This window comes from Panthera leo, chromosome E2 (assembly GCF_018350215.1).
Source record: "Panthera leo isolate Ple1 chromosome E2, P.leo_Ple1_pat1.1, whole genome shotgun sequence".
NCBI classification, from domain to species: domain Eukaryota; kingdom Metazoa; phylum Chordata; class Mammalia; order Carnivora; family Felidae; genus Panthera; species Panthera leo.
The window spans coordinates 19,869,535-19,892,026 of record NC_056693.1 but is presented as its reverse complement, the minus strand read 5'-3'; the positions used below and the strand labels follow the sequence as shown (position 1 = coordinate 19,892,026).

The following is a 22,492-nucleotide window of genomic DNA, read 5'->3' as shown; positions in this document are numbered from 1 at the left end:
GGTCCCCGGGAGGGGCGCACAAGGTGTTTCCTAACCCCGGTGTCCCTTTGGGTCAAGGCTGGCTCTGGACCCCACAAGGGAGAAAGGAAGTGCCTGGTTCAAGTGGCAGAGCCATAGGCCCCCTCCAGAGCCTGCTGGGGCACCTTCCTCAGCCAGCACCACACAAGCCCCACCGGGTCATGCCCACCAGGGACTCACCTAAGACAAGCACACCGCCCACCAGCCCTGTTTTATTCATAGACATTTCCAGGAAAGTGAGCAGGGCAGCACTGACAGGGAGCCCAGCCAATATCTCCAGGGCTCTCTCAGCACAGGACTCAAAGGAGTCAGATCTCTCTCTCTCTCTCTCTCTCTCTTTTTTCAGGACAAAACAAAAAAACAAAAAACAAAAAAAACCCAACTTATTTTGCAAAAACACCTCCTCAATAAACAACATGTAAACAGAAACAGCTGCTTCAGGCTCTGCAAATGTCTCATTGCGTTTTCAAGGGCTTGTCCCTGGTGGGCAGTGGGGAGGGCTGGCACGGGCCATTTTCCTCTTCCTCAGGGGCTCCCTGGGGGTAGACCACAAAGCACAGCTCCTGGCCCCAGCGTGTCATGGATTCTGAGGACAGAGAGACAAACAAACAGATAGACCTTGGGATCCGACCCTGTGGGGCAGGGGTCCTCAGGGAGCCGCTCCCTTTGGGTGGATCCTGGACCCTGGGGCCACATCTTGGGGAGATGTCGGGTGGCGGTTGGACCCCCTGTTGTCACCGCAACTGCCGGGAGGTCCTGCTCCAGGGCGAGTCCCTAACAGGTCACATATCCGGCCCCGCCACCTTGGGGAGGCTGCCTGGCTCACCTGTGAGTCTGTGCACACACTTTGGTTTGCTTCTCCAGAACACTCCCAGGAAGAAAACAGGCACCCCCGTGAGGATGATGATGACGCCGACTCCACACACCATGGGCTCCGAGATGAAGCTGAAGACCAGCAGGAATGCCCAGAAAACCAAGTACGCGATGGGGACCAGGAGGTTCACCTGGGGGAGAGCGACGGGACTGCTAACGTAGGCGCAGGACCTTCCCTGGGCCCTCCTGCCCCCCACCCCCGGCAGGGGTGGGGGGAGGGGGATCCCGAGGTGCCGCCCTTTTCTGGGAGCTGAGGCTTGAGGGTCTCCTGCTCTGGCAGCAGCCAAACATGCTAGAAACAAACTCATGGGATGGCCGTTTTGCCAAATGGTTGAGGGTTTGTCAAAGTTTCGGTGGCTCTGAGTTCCATGCAGTAACTATGTGTTGCTGGCTGCTTGCATTTGGCTGAAGGCCTCTCTCTCTCTCTCTCTCTCTCTCTCTCTCTCTCTCTCTCTCTCTCTCGGTGTTTCATGTTTTTTAGGCACTGAGCACTTCTCCAGCTCCAGGATTTATATGCAAACAGAATATTTGCATTTAGCTTGATTAAGGCTCTTCTGTCTTTGTGTGTGCTCATGGAATTCTGTGTCTTAGCCTCATTTTCCTGTCTGTAAACTGGGAGTATTCAAAGCACCCACCTTGTGGGGCTGTGATGAAGGCTGAATACATCAGCATACTTAAAGCCCTGAGCAGGGTGCAGCATGTGGCCAAAGCCGGAATACCTAATGCTGTCATCACTCCCATCCCCACCCTGACCCCCACCCCACACCCCCATGCCCAATGAGTGAAGGGGCGGCTCTGACAGTGCCGGCCAGCCCATCCTCCCCCAGGCCTCACCTTGATGGGCCTGTGGAGCGCTGGCCGCCTCCAGCGCAAAACGAGAAGGCCCAGGATGGTGACACCGTAGCAGAGGTAGTTGATGAAGGACACGTAGTTGATGAGCGTGTACGTGTCTCCCACAAGCATGATGACCGCTGTGGCCCCGCACTGGGAGAGGACCGGGCTGAGGGTGGCCTCCCACCTGCCTCCGTCAGCCCTGTGGGCTGTCCTGGGCCTGCCGGCTCAGGCCAGGACGTTGGTGAGCCCAGGCCCTCCCCACTCCCTCCGTGGGCGGCCCCCCAGGGCCAGTGGGAATCCCTGCCATTACCACACTGCTGGGTGGCCCCGGCTCCCCTCCCTGCCAGCCTTGGTCCCACAACTTACACAGACAAGGAGGGCAGGGATGGGTGTGCAGTGTCTGACATGGATCATGGCCAGCAGGCTGGGCAGGTGCCCCTCTCGGGCCCCAGAGAAGCACAGTCTGGGACAGAGATTGGTGGGGGCCGTGAGCCCAGCCTTGGGCCCCCTACCAACCAGATCCCAGACCTCAGCTCCACACCTGAGGTCCCTCTTGAGCTGTCACCTCTGACCCCTGCTCTGGGTCCCAGCAGCCCCACTGGCCAGTTCTTCCCTGTCTAGCCCACCTCCCTTTTGCTTGCTGTAGCTGAGTTGGGATCACATCTGTTACTGGGGGGTTCACTGTCCCAGCTTCAGGTGGGACCCACCTGGCAGGATTTGACTTCCTCTGGCCCCCAGTACTGATCACACACACCAGGGGGACCTGCCTTGCCTCACCTTGACCCCTCCCACCCAGTCCAGTCACCTGGAGGAGGTGAACAGGTAGCCATTGATCCCTCCAAAAGTAGAAAGTGCCACGGAGACGGGCATGACCCAAGAAAAGTAGCCCAGCAGCTTCTCCCCGAAGGTCTGAGTGGACACAGAAAAGAGGTGGTGCGTGAGGCATGGCGGGACGGGCAGGAACCGGGTACCAGCGGGACCCCACTCACCACGGCCACTGCGTTCGAGGCCAGCAGCTCCTGGGGGGACATGGCGGTGAAGTAGGCAACATTGGTGAAGGTGTACACAAAGGTCACCAGCGGGATGGAGATGACAATGGCACGAGGTAGGTTCCTGGGGGCAGTGGAGAAGTGTGTCAGCATCAGCCCTGGGGTGGGGGCTGGAAGATGGGGCCCAGGGACCCCAGCGAGGGAGGAGCTTTAAGTCTCCATCTCCTGGGTCTGCTGGTGGACTTGGGACAGATAAGGGGCAGCACTGCTGTCTCCCTGCCACCCCCCAGCCCCAGCTGGGCCACGGGCTGATGGGAGGAAGGGCAGATGGGGGAAGGGCCACATCAAACCTTGAGGGGCAGGTCTAATGTCAGGACATAAAGAGAAAAGTGAATACAGCCAAAATCAGCCTTGAAGATCCCCAAATCCCCCTGAGGCCCGGTCCCTAGACCTGGGGTCTCCTGGGACTCCCTATCAGCCCCAGCCCCCGCCCCAGCGCAAACTCCTCTCTGTTGTGACCCTGGGTGAGTATCGGATGAGCCGTGGGCTTTATCAGTAGGGACCGTGTTATGTGCACATGTGTAAGTTTTGGGCAAATGCAAATAGCTGGATCCATTTTCAGTGGGACAGTGATACTCAGTGTTTCTGAGGCCCAGCAAGGGGCCGTGACTCACCCACAGCCATGCAGAGCAGGGCCAGGCTGGAACAGTGTCCCGGCTGTCTTTCCAGAGCCATCCCCGTGGGGCAGCAGCATGGTCAGGCAGGTGACCAGACTGAGCCATAGGTGGCAGCAGGTCCGTGCAGAGAGGCTGTCTCTCCCATCGCCGCACCCCTCCCCTTCCCAGGGCCCGGCTGGGTGTCCTACTCACTTTCGAGGGTCAACCAGCTCCTCAGTGACGTAGTTGAGGAAGTTCCAGCCACTGAAGGCAAAGGAGCCCTGGAGGAAGGCCAGGGCCAGGTGACCCACGGAGGGTGTCATCCAGAAGTCAAAGGCATTGCTGGGTGTCAGCTCCTCAAAGTGTCCTGGGGGGGTCCACAGGTCAAGGGTCAGTGTCCTCTCCCCACCCTGGTGCACGGCCCCACCCAGGCCCTACCTTGGAAGATCTGGACGAAGCCCACGCCAATGATGAGGGACAGGGCCAGCAGCTTCCCACCGGTGAAGATGTCCTGGATGCGTGTGGCCCAGCGCACGCTGGAGCTGTTCACCCATGTCAGGAGCACTGAGAGGAAAGGAGAGTGGGTGGGTGGGCCTCAGCCGAGTCCAGCCCAGGCTGTAGGAGGGCGGCATCCCCTGTGGCAGCTGGGGTGCCAGAAGCCCACCCCCTGAGGCTGAGCTCACAGGGGGCTGGAGGCTGGAGGCACCCCCCCACGCCCCCGCAGTCCTCCCACACAGGGGCAGGGGGCATGGTGCGGCCCCAAGGTGGGCGCTCACTCAGGCAGGCCATAGAGAGTGCGCGGGAGGCAGCAGCTGGGGGGATGCAGTTGGGGAACACGGGCTGCAGCACGTAGTTAGAGAAGGTCATGGAGATGACAGCCAGGCTGGTTGGGTACATGATGAGGACCGCACTCCAGAGCAGCAGGAAGCTGGAATGAGTGAGGGCCTGCCTGGCACAGGCATCCCGCACCACCCCCCCTCCCCGCCACCTTGGCCAAGCAGGTACAGGTGTGGGAGCAGGGCTGCGCCCTGGGCCGTGGCACCCAAGGCTGGCACGGGCACTCAATGCCGGCTTCGGTCCAGGAAGGCAGGGCTGGCCCCGCTGGGGTCTCCACTCTATCAATGGACTGCTTCAACAGAGACAGCATTCAGCACAGTTAAACAGCTATGGGCTGCCCTTGGGCAGGTGTCCAAAAGGACTTGGGAACCGACCACCTTTCTAATGGCCATCTAGCCTCTGGTCACAGGCTGTTTTCCTGAGCCGGAGCTGTTCTGGAACCTTTACTTACGGCTCCAGCTGGAGCTCTCAGCAGAGCCTATGGCTGCAGGTAGCTGGCTCTGAGCTGTGACCCCTGAGGGACCGGACCTTCCGAGGAGCTGTGGCTGGGGGTTGGGAACGATTTATGTCCCTTCTGCCCGAATCTCAGCACCGCAGGGTGCCCACATGGGAGCAGGGATTCTGCTCAGGCTATAAGGCCCAACCTATTCCGGGGGGGGTGTCCTGCCTGCACTCAGGGGAGGGCCTGTCTCTGGGGATGCTCCTGGACCTTGAGGGTGGGGACTGCCTCATCCAGGGACACCACTGACCTCTGGACCACCATGCTCTGTAGATTCGTCTTGGTCCTCACCTTTACTCTGTGGCATCTGCAACCCTAGAAGCTAGGTGCCCCTGGGGCGGGGTCTTGGGTCCTCCTCTCCCGCCCACCTTCTTCTGCTTTCTCAGGTCGCAGTTGCCTCCAAGAACCCTCTCCCCAGAGCAGAGAACTCATGGGCACACCCACAGGGGTGTGCACGCCGTGCCAGGGCCCCGTCTGCCACTACCCCATTAAAGGCTCTGGACCACATCCCTCAGGACCAAATTTTGCACACTTTAGCCTAGACTTTTCCTCTGGGATCCAGACAACTGCCCTGCAAGGCCTGACTACATCATCTCCCCGGATATGCTGCAGACCCCACCAGCATGGCAGCTGTCCCCCAACCTCCCCCTCCCAGGAACTGCTGCCAATGGAGCCCACCAGTGGGAAAGCGGCTGTCACCTCCGCTGTACCCACCTCTCCCTCATGCCACACTGGCCACCGCGTCTTCCGCATTTAGGCTCCTACAAGGTTCTGGGATCTTCCTATGCCTTTATTCAGGCCCTCGGCATGGTTCAGCTGGACAACTACAATAGCTTTGACCCCCCCACCCCGCCCCCAGGCTCCCCCACCGCCTCCAAGCCCCCACACCTACCATGGATCTGACCTGCCTCTGGCCACACCAGATAGTCGAGCACACCCTCCAAGCCTTGGTGCAAATGTGTTTTCCCTGGAAACCTTCTGAGGTGGTGCCACCCATTCCCTTAGCTGCCGGGCCCCCAAGCACACCCTCAAAGCAAGGATCTAGGTCCTCCTCAAGTGTAGAGGGGCTCTTTCCCTTCTGCACTGTGAACAAGTTGAGGGCAGGAATGGATCTTTTTCTCCCTGGTCCTCAGCACATAGTAGGTGCTCAGCTAATGCTTACTGGTGCATAAAGGAATGCTGGGGAGCTCCTCAAAGGAGAGCTCTTGCAGGGCATTGATAGGAGTTATCATGCCCCTGTCCCCCACCACACACATATGGGTTTACTAAAATCTAGGCTGTCCTTGCCTTATTGCTAGCCTCACCCAGGTGCAGATTAGGCTTAAGGAAATATTTGAAAGGAAGCACAGAGAGGTCAGGGGGCCAGCCGGAGTGTCCTGCCCACCCTGGCCTTGGAAGGCTCCCCAACACCCCCACCTCCTTCCCTCCATCCACCCCATGATCTCCTGGAGATGTGAGAAAAAAAGGAAACCAAAGTCTAGGGCCCCACTGGCCATCCATTCCGGATTGTCATGCCCTCCCCCACTGACCCCACAGGTGCCCCAGACTCACCCAGCCAGGCCCCCGAAGATCTCGGTGACATAGGCATAGTCCCCGCCAGACTTGGGGATGGCGACTCCCAGCTCCGCGTAACAGAGGGAACCCAGGGCAGTGACGCCTCCACCCAGGACCCAGACGAAGAGGGCCAGACCCACAGAGCCCGAGTGCTCCAGGACCCCCTTGGGGGAGATGAAAATGCCCGAGCCGATGATGTTCCCTGGGGTCGGGAGAGATGGGGAGGCATCAGGTCTGGGGTCCCCTTAGCCCAGCCTTCTCCTCAGGCTTCCAGATGCTACAGTGAGGAAGGGAGCCTGGGCTGCTCCCTGGAGAAGGAGGAGGGGGAAGGTGAGCCTGGAGGCAAATGGATGCCACTGGGCACCTCAGACCTTGCAATCCCCACTCTGGGCTCATTATCCCCCCTTCTCCAGGCCCTGGCCTTGTCCTTGCAATTCAGGAGATGAGTCCTGTTCTGAGTTCCTCTGCACCCCCACCCCCACCCCATTTACTCCCACCAGGCGGGGAAGCACAGGCGAGGAAGTTCCATCACCCGAGCGGTGGCAGACTGGCAGCCTTCCTGTGCATCCTCACAGGGCCCAGGCTCAGCCCCTTGGCCCTGGCCGAAGCCTCCAGACTTGTCAGCCTCCAGCCACCTGCTCTCCTTCCAACCTGCTGGCTGGAGCTGGCCTCCTAAAGCAAGACCTTGACCATGACACTGTCCTGCTACTTTCCCATTGGCCAAAGTCCAAACTCATGGAGTAGCTCAGGGAGTGGCACCACCTCCACGAAGCCCTCCTTGACCATGCCAGTTTGGGGTCCTCCTCCCATGTCACAGTCCTGTCCTTCCCCAGACCTTGTCCCGTACTTTCTTTCTTTATCTTCTCTCTCCCCTTTCCTTAAAAGGGAACCTGCTTCCTGGGCTCGTCCCTGACCTAAGACCCAGACTGCGGACAAAGACTCTGAAGAGACCTTGTTTCCCGGCACTGTTAAAATGTGTCAGGTCCTGGGCAAGGGCCGGTGGGGTGACGGGGAAGAACTGGTGCACTTTCAGGACCGGGGGTTGGTCAGCAGCCATCGCTGAAGGAATCGGGTGGGCAAGGGCAGGCTGGCAGAGACCCGGCCAGCCTGGGGTCTGGACACAGACCGCCTCTCCCTTGAGACAGCCTACTGGTTGCAAAGAGGAGTCGCTGCTCTAATCCCAGGGGAAAGCCCAGCTGGCGCTCAGGTCACCTTTCCAGATCCATCTATACAAGAGGTTATCGTGAGGATTCGGCAAGGAATCTAGGAAGCCCTCTGCTCACTTACAGCTGTATCCAGATGTACCTAGCATTTTTGGCGTGGTTCTGTGTACTCTCTGCAGCCATACCTGCTTGGGTTCACCTCCAACTCCCGGTGTGTAGTAAGTGCTCAATACACAGCTGTTGAGTAAACTAATGGATGAGTGAAAGGCCTGATGTCCAAAGTGGCACCAATACCTTGGCATGAAAGACTGATTTTCTCATCTGTGAAGTGGGGCAGCTTTCTCTACTCGACTCTCCTGGAAGAGGAGGGGAGTGGCCAGCCTCTGAGGCTCAGAGGCCAGTGGAATCTGCCTTGGTCATGGAAGCCCTCCCTGCCCTTGGGGATGACTCTGAGTCTTGTGGAGTGTGGTGGGTGTCAGGGGGTGCTCTGTTGATTCATGGTGTCTGGGAACGCTCAATCAAAATGCTCAGAGGGCCAAGCTGTGGTCTGCAGAGCAGATTCTCAGGATGAACAAGGCTCTGAATACCCACTGAGCTGTGAGCTCCCTGGCAGTTAGGGCAAAAAGGGCAATGTTCTGGGTGACCTGGGTCTCACCATCTGTGCAAATAAATTAGGTCACATCACTGGTGATTTGCACAAGGGCCCGCCCAAGAGGAAATAATCCCAGAATGCGCAGGCCACAAGAATAAAAAAGCAACCCTGCTAGGAGCTGGGGCTCAGCCCCTCAACAGGATCACCCCCACCTGCCAGGTCTTGTGGGACAGTGCACACCCATCAGGGCAGAGCCTGCCTGTTCCACCTGCCAGGCCCACAGGCGGGTCTGGCCAAGGACACAGCTGTGGCCACCAATCTGCATGCATTCCTTGTCCACGGTGCTACCCCCCACCCCGCCCCCGGCCGACACAGATTTCCAGTCTGGACGGCCACGGTGCCCCACTTGGTTTTCCAGTCACATCCCAGGAGCCCTAAATACATCCAGATAAGGACGAAAGAATTCCTGTCCCCCAGCCCCCAGAGGTAAGCTGTGCCCTCAGCCAGCTTCCAGGGGGAGAGGAGCCGCCTCCCTTATCTACCCGGGGGGCCTGGGGCCTGGGTCAGCTTTCTAAAGGGTCTTTGAGTTCGCTCTATCCGGCAGCAGGGCCTCTGTTCTCAGGACCTGGTGGAGTGGGATTTGCCAAAAGCCAGTGAGGTTGGAAGCCAGCGGGGGCTGGGTGGCCTTGGAAGGAGCTGGGTGCATTCAGGCTGGGGACATCCAGGGACCCGAGCAACCCAGCCCATGGGGACCCCAGCGCTCTATACAGTTCAGCACAGTAGGGCCTCATGGGCATAGCCCTTGGGAAGCTACACCTGGCATCTTGTCCTCTAAAGCTGGGGTCTGAAAAGGGACACATCACTAGCCTGTGCTCAGGAGTGGGAGACTCCAATGCTGGCCCTGGGGGATGGGCCAGGGGATCATTTTGTTTGGACACATGGCCTCAGCCTACAGTGCAGGACTTCTCCCCACATGGCTCAGCGGAACACGTGTGTCAGCTGGTGCCTCTGAGGTCTTTGCGGGCTTCTCCCTGTGGGCCTGGACAACCTCTAGCACCTTCCCCCGGGTTTGTGCTGGAAGGTGGCAGAAAACCCACTGAAGTCCACTGGCTGCTCTGGGCACCACATGGGCTGGGTGGGTCTCTGCAAGGATCCACAGGGGCTGTGGGCTTGGGTGGGCGGTAGAGGGCAAGGAGGAGGACGCCGGGGGCGGGGGTGGGGCCTCCAGCATCTGAATGATTCCAGGAGGCGTGGCGAAGGGACCACAGAGCTGTGAGGGATATGGCAGGGGTGCCTGCCCAGCCCTCCCAGTGGTGGTGGGTTCAGGCCTCCCTTCTCAGCCCTCGTGTTCAGGCCCAGCAGGATCAGCTTTGCTGGACTCAGGACACAGTAGTGGACAAGGCCAGACCTTGGGGAAGCCTGCTCTGGAGAAAGAGGCGGAGGGGCAGGAAGCGGGGAGCATGGGCTGGGCAGGGAGAGACTACCATGCGCCTGGTCAGACGTCTGCTGACAGTGGGCTGGAGAAATGCAGGTTCCAGGGTCTCCACATTCCCACCCACCCAGTGGGTCCTCGCAGGGCCACAGCGCCAGCACAGGTGGGTGAGGATGTGAGTCCCCCACCAGGAAGCCCCACTTCAGTCTCCTCCCGCCCCTCTTCCCTCAGCCCACACCGGGTGGCTTTTATCACATTAAGATGTTTGGCCTGATGGGGCTTACTCGGCTCCGTGGAGGAATGAAGAAAGGGCCATTGTTCTTCTGGCTGTTGCGGTGCGCGCTGACCTATTTTTGGGAGGCAGTGGCCGACCGTGGAGGTCGCAAGGGTGGACGGTGGAGGTCATGTTGGTGGAAAGAGCCAACTGCCCTCGGTGCGTGTGGGTGGAAGGTGCAGAGTCTGATTTGGGGAGGGGGACAGGGAGGTCCCATCAGGCCAGGCTGCTGGCACCACCCCTCATCCCTAGAAACGCTTTCAGCAGTCAGCTGTGTGACCTCAGGCCAGTGCTGCCCTTCTGGGCCTCAGTTTCCCCTTTCACCAGGTCAGGCCACTGAGCTAGTGGGCAGCAGAGGGCTGGCTCAACCCAGACTTTGGCAGAGGTGTTGCTGGGCAGGGTGGACACATCCCGCACATTTGCAAAGGCCTAAGGAAACACAGTCTGCTCGGGGGCCCATGTCCCTCACTGTGTCAGGTGTCTCCTCAGCTCGCTAGTTTCCCAGAAGCTGCAGGAAGCCCTCCCTGACCTTCCACTTTGGCCCCTATAACCTGGATCCTGCTCTACTCCCATGGTACATGGAGGATGGCCAGGAAGTGATTATTGGCTACCCTGCATAGGTCCTGAGTCCCCAGAGGGTAGGGTCTGTGATGAGAAGCCTCAGCCCCTCAAAAGGACAAAGAACCCACAGGGCCTAGGTCATCTTACATACGCCTTGCCTTTCTGTGCCTCTTTTAGCGAGCAGGCTGACAATGGGGGTTCTTCCTGTCACACTGGCCTGCTGGCCTGACAGAGAACAGCTCTGGGGCTCCTGGGCCTGATCAGGGGCTGGCCATAGGCCAGACCTCCTTCCCTTGCTCTGGGCAACGAGTCTCAGCACCTCCCCGTTAGGATATGACCCATGAGGCCTCTGGGAAAGAGTTCCAAATTCCCTTCAGTAGGTCCCTGAGGCCACAGGCAGAGGCACTAATTGAGAATCCCCAGATCTGGGTTCGAATCCCAGATCCCTCTTGGTGGGGGGCTGTGGACAAGATACATCACCTCTCCAACCCTTCCTGGCTACAAAGTGGGAAGAAAAGGCAGCGATGCAGGGATGCCCCCACGCTGCTTCGCACATCAGAGGCCCCAGGAAGTGCTTATGGATCTCACTACTGTCATCAACCTTGAAGATACCCCGGGCCACCCAATCTGGCTTTTGGAGACCTGATCCCCATGGGACCTCTGTATGCTGGAGTCCGTAGCCAGAGCTCTGCTTTAGGGACCCTGCTGTCCCCCTGGGTGAAGCCCGTGACTCCAAACACATGAATGTCCTTAATGAGCATGTGTAGGCATCCCTCTGAGGAGACAGAAGTGCCCATTGAGGTTCTTGGCAGAACTCCAGGGAGGTGAGTGGGGATGCCTCCAGGACATGTCTGGAATTGCCAAATGACTGGCGTGTACTTCCGGCCTAACCCACTTTCCTTTTAAGAGAGGGATGAGCAGAAGTGTGGAGCTCTCTCTGCCTGGCTCAGCCCAGCCCAACCCCACCTAAGAAGCCTCGCCTGTGCCCCATCTCCAGGCTGAGTCAAGGTCACCGATGAGCTCCACAACGCTGGATCCAGTCATGCACCCGCAAACCGCATCTTACCTGCCTCATCAGTGGCATCTGGCATGTTAACCCCTTCCTCCAGCCTCAGCCTCCCGGCCCTCCTCCCACCTTGCTGGCTGCTCCTTCTGGACTCCTCTGCTGGTCCTTCTCTTTCCTGACTTCCAGATTTTGAGTGCCTGTGGCTCAGCCCCGGGGCCTTGGCCCCTTTCCTTCCACACTCCCTCCCTTGGAGACCTCATCCAGTCCCCTAGCTTCTGTTGGCAACTCCCACATTTATATGCCTACCATGGACCTCTTCCCTAAACTAAACCCGCATATCCAACTAATTACTCTACAAATAGGCATCTCAAATTTCCCATGGTCAAAATGAGATGCTGGACTTCCAACCCCTTTCCCTCAAGAACCTACTTCCCTCACAGTCTTTCCAGATCAGTACATCGCAAACCTGGCTCCCAAAGGCTCAGGCCCGAACCTGATGTCACCCTTGACTCTTCTCCTTCTCCCACACCTCATATCTAGTTCATCCCAAATCCTTTGGTTCCACCTTCCAAACACATCCAGAACTGAACCTCCACTCAGCACCTCATTGCCACCACCCTGCTCTGAGCCACCACTATCTCTTACCCAAGTGACTCAGTACTCTCCTGACCAGGTTTCCTGCTTCTACCCCTGCTGCCCACAGCTTCTCCATAGTGAGCCCCATCTCATTCCATCCCATTCCATCCCATCCCACCCATCCTATCCCACCCCATATCCTATCCCATCCATCCCATCTCTTCCCATCCTCTTCCATATCCTACCCCATCCATCCCATCCCATCCCATCCATCCCACCCCATCTAATCCATCCCATTCCATCCACCCCATCCCCTCCCATCCATCCAATCCCATCCCATATCCAATCACATCTCATCCCATATCTTACCCCATCCATCCCATCCCATTCATCTCATCCCATTCCATCCTTTCCCATCCCATATCCTACTCCATCCATCCTATCCCATCCCACCCCATGTCATCTCATCCCATCCTGTCTTATCCCATCCCTCGTCTGCTCAAAGCCCTCTCCTGTCTCATAAAGAGAAAAAGGCAAAGTTCTCACTGTAGCCAGGAAGGCCCACACAAATTGGGCTCCTCCCACTCCTGACTCATCTCCTACCTACAATCTTCCCCACCCCCTGTCTTAATTTTGTCACCTTAGCACTTATCATTATCCCATTGGCCGAACATTCAGTTTGTTTATCATTTGCTCTTTCACTCCCATGCTGGAATGTCAGCTCCAAGAGGACAGGGCTTTTGTCTGTCCTATTCCCTGTTGTATCTCCAGCACCCAGAACAGTGTCTGGCATTGTTCTGTACCTAGATGAATGAGTGTGTCCAGTGCTGGCAGCCCCCCACCCCCCATTGTAGCTTGAGCTGACTTGGCCCCCAATGGTGTCCCGAGCACCAAGGGCATCTGATCTGGGCTGGTTGCAGCCTCAGTCTGTTTCCTCATCTGTAAATCAGGGGTGTGAGACACAGACAAGCTCTTGTGTGGCTTTATGTCTCTTCAGGGTCCCTATGAGGAGGTGCTGGGCTTTTGCAGAGGGCCATCCTCTGAGCATACCAGCCACCACCAGCCCTGGGGACAACAGAAAGGGGCCTGGTCATGGTTGGATGAGCAGGAGATGGGGTTCACTGAAGCAGGCCTCTGAGTCCCTGAACACTCCTGAGCCTGACACAAAAACACGAGCATGGGCTGGATACCCGAGTCCAAGGGAGAGAGTGGAGGACAAAAAAGCCTGGTGAGCACACCCAAAGTGATTCCCACTCTGCTGGACCTGGGCATGCCCATTCCTTGGGTGTGGATCGGGAGAGGCAGCTGGCCAAAGTTCTTGAGTCAGGACAAGAGATTTTGTACGTACAGTCCTGGGTGGGAGTGGGGAGTCCCGGGAGATTCCTTTGTCCATTTGTTCATCCATCCACCCATCCATCCATCCATCCATCATAAAGTGGGGGACTCCGGTCAATCCTCGATAAATCCCAACCTTCTTCCATCAAGGGCTCTGAATCTGGCTCCAGTTTTGCCCAGCACCAGAACAGTATGAAGAAGGGCACTGGATTAGAAGATTGGGTCCAAATCTGGTTCCAAGTCCCAAGTCTACTGCCTGCAGAAGTGTCATTTAACTTCCAACCCCAGTTTCTACATCTGTAGAATGGGTATAAACACTTTCATCTTGCAAGGTGGGCATGAGAATCAAGTGAGATAAAGGGGGAACACGATTTCATGATGTAGTAAGGGGTGTTTTTCAGGCTAGGCATTAGACATGGTGGTGTCTTACATAGCCCCTGCTCCACTGGCTCACTTTCCCCCAGGCCGGCCTGTTCCCCTCCAGGTGTGCTTGCTGGGGCCAGGAGGTGCTGTTCTAAACACACTTCAGGCAGAGTCTGACTCCAGCCCAGAGCCCTTCCATATCATTCCATTCCCGAAAGCTCCCACTCCTCAGCCTAGGACAGGGCAGAGGGTACAAGGAACGAGAATTATAGGATCTTCTGGAAGGGGCTATTTGAAGTCTTCGAGATAACAAGTGCAGGATCTGGTAACAAGAAAGACTGTGGAGTAGAATATAAAGGCCTCAAGACTTTTAAAGCTAAAATATGACACTCTGGGGGCGCCTGGGTGGCTCAGTCGGTTAAGCGTCCGACTTCGGCTCAGGTCACGATCTCACGGTCCGTGAGTTCGAGCCCCGCGTCGGGCTCTGGGCTGATGGCTCAGAGCCTGGAGCCTGCTTCTGATTCTGTGTCTCCCTCTCTCTCTGCCCCTCCCCCGTTCATGCTCTGTCTCTCTCTGTCTCAAAAATAAATAAACGTTAAAAAAAAAATTAAAAAAAAAATAAATAATAAAATATGACACTCTGGAGACATTTTTCACTTTGACCAGGTGGCCCAGGGCAGGAAGGTGGGATCAGATGTGTGAGATAGATAGACTCCACAGAACAGCATGGGGAGGGGGAGAGGGTGGGGTCCCCAGGGCATCAAGTGGGAAGAGCAGTGCAGACCCTGACTCAGCCACAGAGGCCTCCTCCCTCATGTCCCGTCCCCTTCTGGTTCACATCCATTCTCTCCTCGTCCGTCTCCTGCCTTCTGGGACCCTTCACAGCTCCCCGAGCAGGGTCGTTGGACCACCAATGAGTGTCGCAGGTGGGGGTCAGGTCTTCTGGGTTCTCCTCCTGAGTCGGCCACCCTTGGCCAAGTCACCTCTTACCCCAGCTCAGTCTTCAAGGCCTGGAGACCAAGGGGGCAGTGGACCTGGAACAGTGGGAATGGACTGAAACGGGGCGGGGCGGGGGGGGGGGGGTGGGCACCACAAGGGCAGAGCTGGGATGCACGGGGCTATTCTTACGGGGTCCGTCCTGCAGAAGACATGTGACGGTGGAGGAGGCCTCCTCTGGTCCCACCGCCACCGCCAGGGTCCTCTTTCGAGGAGAGAGGAGCCAGTGGCCTCCACCTGCCCTGAAGCAGATAGGGTGCGGGAGGAGGCAGAGTAGGAATACAGCTCAAGGATGCCTGCTTAGCTGAGGTAGCCCAGGAAGAGCCGTGTCGCGCCCTGCACCTTCCTGGCACCGTAGCTGGCTCCAGACACGGCCAGCCTCTTGACTCCATCATGTGTGGGCCAGGCAAGACTCTAACCAGTATCCCGGCCAAATCCTTGGGACCAACACTTCCTCCCAGCAGCAGACAGGCAGGGATGTCCTAGGGCAACGAGGTCACAGGAGCGGCTCCTGGAAGATTCCATTCCAGGGCGAAGGGGGTGAGATGGGGGAGCTACCTGGACAGGGGTTGCGTTCTGGGGCAACCTTCTGCGTGAGCGTGGGGATGGCCACGAACCAGATCCCAGCCCCAGTTCAGGAGCTCCCAGTGTGGGGGCAGCAGAAGAGGAGGTGAAGACTCCAGTCTGCCCTTCTGAGCCTCCAACTTTCTTCATCTTCAGGGGTCTGAGGATGGGTGGTGGGCAGGGGGGTACACAAGGCCTCCCTGGCTGGCGAGGGGGAGATCTGGCAGGCAGGATGAGAGCAGTCAAGACCCCCGTCATTCATCCCCCCACTCTGTCTCCTGGAACACAGGGGATGGAACAGACTACTCCCAGGAGGGTCTCTGAGGCACTTGGTGTGGACACGGGCACAGGTCTAGGTTACCTAGTTCCTGAGGAGTCAGTGTTCATGACTTGGGCCTTGTCCCCTGAGCCCTCTGCTGATCCAGAAGTCCCCATATGGGGGCAAGACACACGGACCCATTCTCAGGTGGGAAAGATGAGCCCAGAGGATGTGAGTGCCTGTTGGGATCCCTGCCCAGGAAGCAGGTGGCTTTTCTGCAGGCTTGGTATGCCCACCCCATCACTGGCCTTCCCAGTCACTGACTCTCCCCAGGGTCCTGCCACCAAACTCTGCAATAATTACATACTCTGAACCTATTTCCCCACTGGGCTGGCTCTACCTGTCCAGTCTACGCACAGGGCATCCTGCTTTTGAATAAATCACCCACACTGTATGGCACCTGGGTCCCACACACAGTAGGGGCTCAGCTTGAGCCACAGCCCAGAACTTGGGGCTTTAACCTGGGTCAACCTATCCAGTCCCCGTACTTACAAGGCTCCTGCACTCAAGGCAGGATTACAGTCACCTCCATTTCATAGATGAGAAAACTGAGGGCAATTCCCCTTGCCGAAACCACAGCAAATTAAAGGCAGGAGGGGGATTCCCAGGGGTGGATGGGACCTGTACCTCTCTCAGGTGCAAACATTTGGGGCTCCAGGAGAGGTGGGAACGAGAAGTCTTACTGCCACCGTGTGAGGGGTGACACCACAGGTGCTCTGGGCATCTCCTCACGCGTCCCACGGTCGCAGATCATAGGGGCGCCGGGAGCGGGGTGCTCCTTGTTTCGGGCGGCAGTGCGCCCCAAGCCTTTGGCCCTGCCACGCCAGGCACCCGCCCGCCCGGGGCCCCGCTCACCGATGATGATGGTGCAGGCGCTCACCAGCCCGATCTCCTTCTTGAGCGCCACCCGCTCCGAGGCGCCGGGGCCCGGGCCCGGGCCGGGGGAGGGCGAGGGTGCAGGGCCGGGGTTCCCGCGCCCGCTCGGCTGCTGCGTGTGGCCGGCCATGTCGCTGTCCCGCCGCGTCCCCGCTCCCCGCGCTGCCCAGTGTGTCCGACCGGCCGCCAGTCCGTCGGTCCGTCCGTCTGTCCGTGCGCTCGCGGCCTTCGCAGCCCGGACAGCGCCCACAGGCGGGCGCATGCGCTGGCGCAGGGCCCGGGCCCTGGGCCCCCGGCTGCGGGGGCCAGGGAGGGGCGGAAGGAGGACCGGTCGGCAGCCCCCTCCCCCACCTTCCTTAAAGGGAACTGCCCCCACCCCCCTGCCTGGGAAGGAAGGAGAGGACTTGGAGCAGACCTGGGAAGAACTTTCCAGTTGAACGAAGGAAGAGGCCCTCCCACTGTCGGAGTTACATCCAGTCGTGGGGTGAGAGTGGGGGAGCAGAGCTCAAAGGCAAGACTGTCCCTGCCCTCAACGAGACTGAGGAAGCTGGCAAAAATAATAGCTGTGTGTTTACTGGGACCCTCTGTGTGCCAGCGCTTCCATACTCCTTGAATCCTGGCACAGACCCCGAGTGCCCGCCTCCAGTGAGAAGGGTGGAGGTTGGGTCCATTCTACAGGTGGAAGTTGAGGCCCAGAGATGCGTAAGAAGCATCACAGAGCAAGTGGCAGGGCCCAGACGCAAAGCCTTTCTGATGCTTCCTTGGCCTCCGGGTGGTGATGGTGGGGTATGAGATACAGCTCTAGGGGGGATGGGGCTGCGTCCAGGAAGCCCTCGGAGGGTCAGGAGACCCTAAGCACCCACCATCAAAAGTCTGGCCTCCAACCCTCGTCCAGAGCCTTGAGAGAATCCCGGAAGAGGTTCTGCCCTAACCTCCCCACCTCCCCGCCCCCGCCCCGCCCGGCTGGGCTCTGGGCTGTGTCTGGCAAGTTCCATCTGCAGATTGCTGGTCACAGGTGAGAGTGGAGGCTAGGGGGACTAGAACTCAGGGCTTTGGCGAAGGAAGGGCCCCCGCAGTCCAGGCCCGCTCAAGGAGATGGGGCCACCTCAACTGGCCAGGAGACACGGAGAAGGGGGCTGTGGCTCCTGAGGACGTGGAGGAGGTCGGGCGTGCAGGGTCCCAAAGAGGCTGCCTCCTCCCGGAAGCCGTCAGGGCTGTGCAGCCCCGGACCGCGGGGCAGACGGAAGGGGGGCAGCGTCGGGGGCCACCGGGGCGGCGGGCGGGGCGAGCCTGGCACTGCGCGGCCGGCGGCGGAACAGCTTTTGTCCTTTCCTGGCGGCCGCCGCGCCGCGCCGTCCTCTGCATGTGGATGAGGTCGCGCCGGGCGCCCCGTCCTTCCCCCCGCCCGCTGCTTGCGGGGGCCCCGCCCGAGTCCGACGGCCGCCCGGCGGCCCGGCGGTGGGGCGGGGGCTGGGGCCGGGGTCTGGGCTGCGGGCGGAGCAGCTAGGTGCGAGCGTGGCGGTGCAGGGAGTTTGGCAGCCGAGGAGGGACCTTCGAAGTGGGGGGGAGGGGGGGCGGGGATCTGGGAGTAGGGAGCGGGAGGACCCTGGGTGGAGTGCTGGGGGGACGCGGAGGGGGAGGCCACCGGCGAAGCTTCAGCCTTCGCGCTCCTGTCGTCGGAGTCCCGCATTCTTGGCGCCCTCTGCCTCCCGCCCCAGAGACGCGTTCAGCAGCCGGCTTTCTTAAAGGAGCCTCGCGCAGGGGGCGGGACAGGCGTTCAGAGGACTCCTGGATGTAGTGGAGTAGGATGGGAAGCCAGGGTGTCGACCTGCTGGTCTGACCCTCCCCACCCAGTTGCCTCTGCAACACTAGGGCCTGCTGAGAGAGGGTCCAGCCAGGGCTAGTGCACTTAGGGATTGGCCTGAGCCTCACCCGGGAGCCCGGAGCAGGCTCCTGAAACGTGCAATGCATGTATTTGAAGAGAAGGGGTGACTTTAGGGTACTGGTAGGATGGAATTTGCATGTTACTGTCCAGACCCACAGTTCAAGAGGACATTTTAGTGGAATCGAACCAGAATCGCAAGCCCCAGCGCAAATAAAAAGTTGGCAAGATTGGTCAGTGAGTACTTTCCCACATTAACAGAGAAAAAGAAAGAAAACCATGAGATCCTCTCAATAGATTCGGAAAACAATCGTCCATGATTTAAACAAACAAAAAACTCTTAGCAGATTATAAACAGAAGAGAAGAGAAGGTACTTCATCTGGTAAATGTTTCTACCCCAAACCCAAAGCCCTCAAAGGAACAAACAAACAAACAAAACCCCCAACCTGACAGCTAACATCACATTAAATGGTTAAATGTTGAATGCTTTTCCACTGAGACTGGAAATGTGGAAGAATGTTAGCACTCATCAGTTCTGTAGAACACTGCACTAGAGGTCCTAGCCAGTGCAATAAGGCAAGAAAAAGAAGTAAAAAGGCTCACCTTTTAGTTAACCACAATTTAGAACAATGATAACGCCAAATGCTTGTGAGGATGTGGAACAACAGGAACACTTACTTATTCACTGCTTGTGAGGATGGAAAATGATGTAGCCACTTTGGAAGACAGTCTGGCAGTTTTTCAAAAAAAAGATTTTTTAAATTAACACTTATTCATTTTTGAGTGTGAGAGAGACAGAGTGTGAGCAGGGGAGGGTCAGAGAGAGGGGGAGACACAGAATCTGAAGCAGTCTCCAGGCTCTGAGCTGTCAGCACAGAGCCCGACGTGGGGATCGAACTCACAGACCGCGAGATCATGACCTGAGCCGAAGTTGGACCCTCAACTGACCGAAACACCCAGGTGCCTTGGCGGTTTCTTATAAAACATATTATTAGCATAGAATCCAGCAATCATACGCCTTGGTATTTACCCAAAGGAATTACAAACTTATATCCCCACAAAAACCTGTGCATAGATGTTTATAACAGCTTTTTTCCTAAGTGGCAAAACTTGGAAGTAACCAGGATGTCCTTCAGTAGATGAATGGATCAATAAATTGTGGAACATCCACCCAGTAAAATAATACTCAGAGCTAAAAAGAAATGAGCTATGAAACTATGAAAAAACAGAAAAAAACATAAATGCATGTTACTAAGTGAAAGAAGCTAATCCAGAAAGAAATAAAAATGTATGAAGATAGGAAAGGAATACATAAAATATATGATACATAGGGTAATATATATATATATATACATGTATATATATATACATATATATGTACATATATACATATATATGTATATATATATATACATATATATGTACATATATATATAAATGTAAAGTTAGTTAATTTAGTAAAGTTGCTGGATACTAGTCCAATATATAAAAACTAATTATATTTCTATGTACCAACAACAATTAGAAAATAAACTCATAATAGCGTAAAGACCAAGTACCGAAATCTAGTGCGTTATGTGTACAATTTCCATCCAGAAAACTATAAAACATTACTGAGAGAAATTGTAAAAGAGATAAATTAATTGAGGAGTATACTCTGTTCATGGATTAGAATTTAAGATGTTGGTTTTCTTCATGTTGATCTATAGAGTTGATATAAAGATCCAAAACACATTAATCCCAATGGTTTGTTTTTTTGTTTTGTTTTTGTTTGCTTGGATTTTTTGAGGGGGTGGGTGGAGGTGAAATTTGACAGGCTGATTCTAAAATATATACTAAGGAGGGGCGCCTGGGTGGCTCAGTCAATTGAGTGTCCGACTTCAGCTTGGGTCATGATCTCACAGTTTGTGAGTTCGAGCCCCGCATCAGGCTCGTTGCTGTCAGCTCAGAGCCTGCTTAGGATCCTCTGTTCCCCTCTTTCTGCCTCTCCCCCACTCATTCTCTCTCTCTCCAAACTGAATAAACATTTATAATAAGATAAACTAAAATATAAGATAAAATAAAATATATATGAAGAAGAACAATGTGGAAGGATTTGCTACAGCTGGAAACAAGGATAAACAAATCAACCAGTGGAACAAAACAGGAACTGCTGAGATAAACCCATCCATCTATGGGCCCCTGGTGTATCACCACGAAGTTGACATCACAGAGCAGTGGAGAAAGCACAGACTTTTCAATAAATGGTGCTGGGTCAGTTGAGTATCCATAGTGAAAAAAATACTCTTCATCGCCACGTTATACCATATCCTAAAACCAAGTCCATGGATGTGCATGTGAAATGTATGTGTGAGAGATAAAACAACAAAGCACCTAGAAGAAGACTCGGGAGAGAATAGATTCACTTTCCTAAACAGGACACAGAAAGCACTATTGGTAAAAAAAAAAAAAAAACAAAAAAAACCACAAAAAACAAAAAACAAAAAACAAACAAAAAAAAGTGACAAATTGGACTCCATTAGAATTAGAAACTTCTGTTAATCAAAAGGCATGATTAAGGGGGGTGCCTAGGTCAGTTAAGTGTCTGACTCTCGATTTCGGCTCAGGTCATGATCTCAGGGTTGTGAGATCCAGCGGGCTCTGTGCTGGGCACAGAGCCTGCTTAAGATTCTATCTCTCTCGGGGCTCCTGGGTGGCTCTGTGGGTTGAGCATCCGACTTCAGCTCAGGTCATGATCTCGTGGCCCGTGAGTTCGAGCCCCGTGTCAGGCTCTGGGCTGACAGCTCGGAGCCTGGAGCCTGCTTCGGATTCTGTGTCTCCCCCTCTCTCTGCCCCTCCCCTGCTCACGCTCTGTCTCTCTCTCTTTCTCTCTCTTTCAAAAATAAACATTAAAAAAAAAAAGATTCTGTCTCTCTCTATCTGCCCCTGCCCCCTACTATCCCCACTTACACAAGTGCAAATGCACTGTCTCTCTCAAAAAGGCATGATTAAGAGAAGGGATACGTAAGCCACATGTGAGAGGAGTCATTTCAATACACACATCTGATAAAGAGGTTTTATCTGAAAGAAATATGAAAGCTACTACAAATCAGTAGGAAGACTTTGAATAGGAGCTTCACAAGAGGATATCCGATTGGTTGGTAAACTCCTGAACAGGTGTGCAACCTTATTAGTCATCAGGGAAATGCCACCTAAAACCGGAACGAGGTACCACGGCACATTCACCGGAGCGTTTGAAATTGAACACCAGTGTTGGCGAGGGTGGGAGCAACGTCGGGGGGCTCCTGTGCAGGGCTGGAGGGAATGTGCACTGGTACCTTCCATCTGACCGTCCCCCCCCACCCCTGCTGTATCTCCAAGTGCCCATGGCCCAGCATCTTCATTTTGTATCAGATGCCTGTTGGGAACCACCTCAGATCCTCTAGCCTCACCTTGCTTACTTTTTTTTCCCACTTCAAGTGCAACCTTCTGGCTCTTCCCATTACCCCCCGGGGCTTCTCTGCTACCCCTGAAGTGTGAGGTAATGAAGGACCAACCTGGCACCCACAGACTTGTAACCAAAGTGTTGGGCTTCCTCTTTGATAATGACAGATGGGAGCCAGTGGACAAATTCTTCCCATCCCTCATCCCAGATGGACAAATCATATCCTAAAGCCTCTTGTGAGAGGGTCCCATGGGCCCAGCAATCAGATGCTTCTGGTGCCGAGTGGTGGCCAACCCGGAAACTCATCCTCATGTTGGCCCTCTTGCCTTCCTCTCTCCTTTCCCCCCCCTCCCTTGACTCCTTGCGACTGCACCCCCTAGTTAAGGAGTACCACCTGGGACGCCTGGGTGGCTCGGTCGGTTGAACGTCCAACTTCAGCTCAGGTCATGATCTCACAGTTCGTGAGTTCGAGCCCCGCGTCGGGCTCGGTGCTGACAGCTCAGAGCCTGAAGCCTGCTTCGGATTCTGTGTCTCCCCCCTCTCTGTGCCCTCCCCACCCCCCCCCCCCCACCCCTGCTCATGCTCTGTCTCTCTCTCTCAAAAATAAATAAACATTAAAAAATTAAAAAAAAAAAGATGTTTAAAAAAAAGAAGTACCACCTAAGCTTTGGCCTCAGACTCTGTTTCTGGGGGGCCCCGGGCTGAGATGCACTCCCGGGTATATACCCAACAGAAATGATGTATAAATACACTAAAAGACATCTACAATATTGTGGTCTCCATGGTAGCCCCAAACTGGAAACCCATGTAACCATTGTCTGCAGAATGAATACATCAGAGTATATTCAGATCCTGGAGGCAATGAACA

The 22,492-nt window shown here is 56.0% G+C and overlaps 1 protein-coding gene across 1 annotated transcript; it reads right to left on the bottom strand.

The window, feature by feature from the left end:
* Window positions 1–222: 222 nt before the first annotated feature.
* Window positions 223–16,456, bottom strand: SLC7A10 (solute carrier family 7 member 10). The gene is made up of 11 exons (XM_042920372.1): window positions 16,297–16,456; window positions 6,258–6,462; window positions 4,147–4,298; window positions 3,809–3,934; window positions 3,584–3,737; window positions 2,715–2,838; window positions 2,531–2,634; window positions 2,092–2,188; window positions 1,726–1,875; window positions 845–1,022; window positions 223–604 (listed from the first exon to the last, which is right to left on the bottom strand). The coding sequence occupies exons 1-11, from the start codon at window positions 16,445–16,447 to the stop codon at window positions 474–476; spliced, it is 1,572 nt and encodes a 523-aa protein (XP_042776306.1). The 5' UTR covers window positions 16,448–16,456; the 3' UTR covers window positions 223–473.
* Window positions 16,457–22,492: the final 6,036 nt, after the last annotated feature.

What these genes read in the sequence shown, in the direction of transcription:
- SLC7A10 (XM_042920372.1), bottom strand. Translation starts at nt 16,447, where the DNA reads ATGGCCGGCCACACGCAGCAGCCGAGCGGGCGCGGGAACCCCGGCCCT. An exon ending in CCTCGAACGCAGTGGCCGTG is followed by an intron (nt 2,635 to 2,714) that starts GTGAGTGGGGTC and finishes GTGTCCACTCAG; the next exon opens with ACCTTCGGGGAGAAGCTGCT. An exon ending in TCCCTGCCCTCCTTGTCTGT is followed by an intron (nt 1,876 to 2,091) that starts GTAAGTTGTGGG and finishes GTCCTCTCCCAG; the next exon opens with TGCGGGGCCACAGCGGTCAT.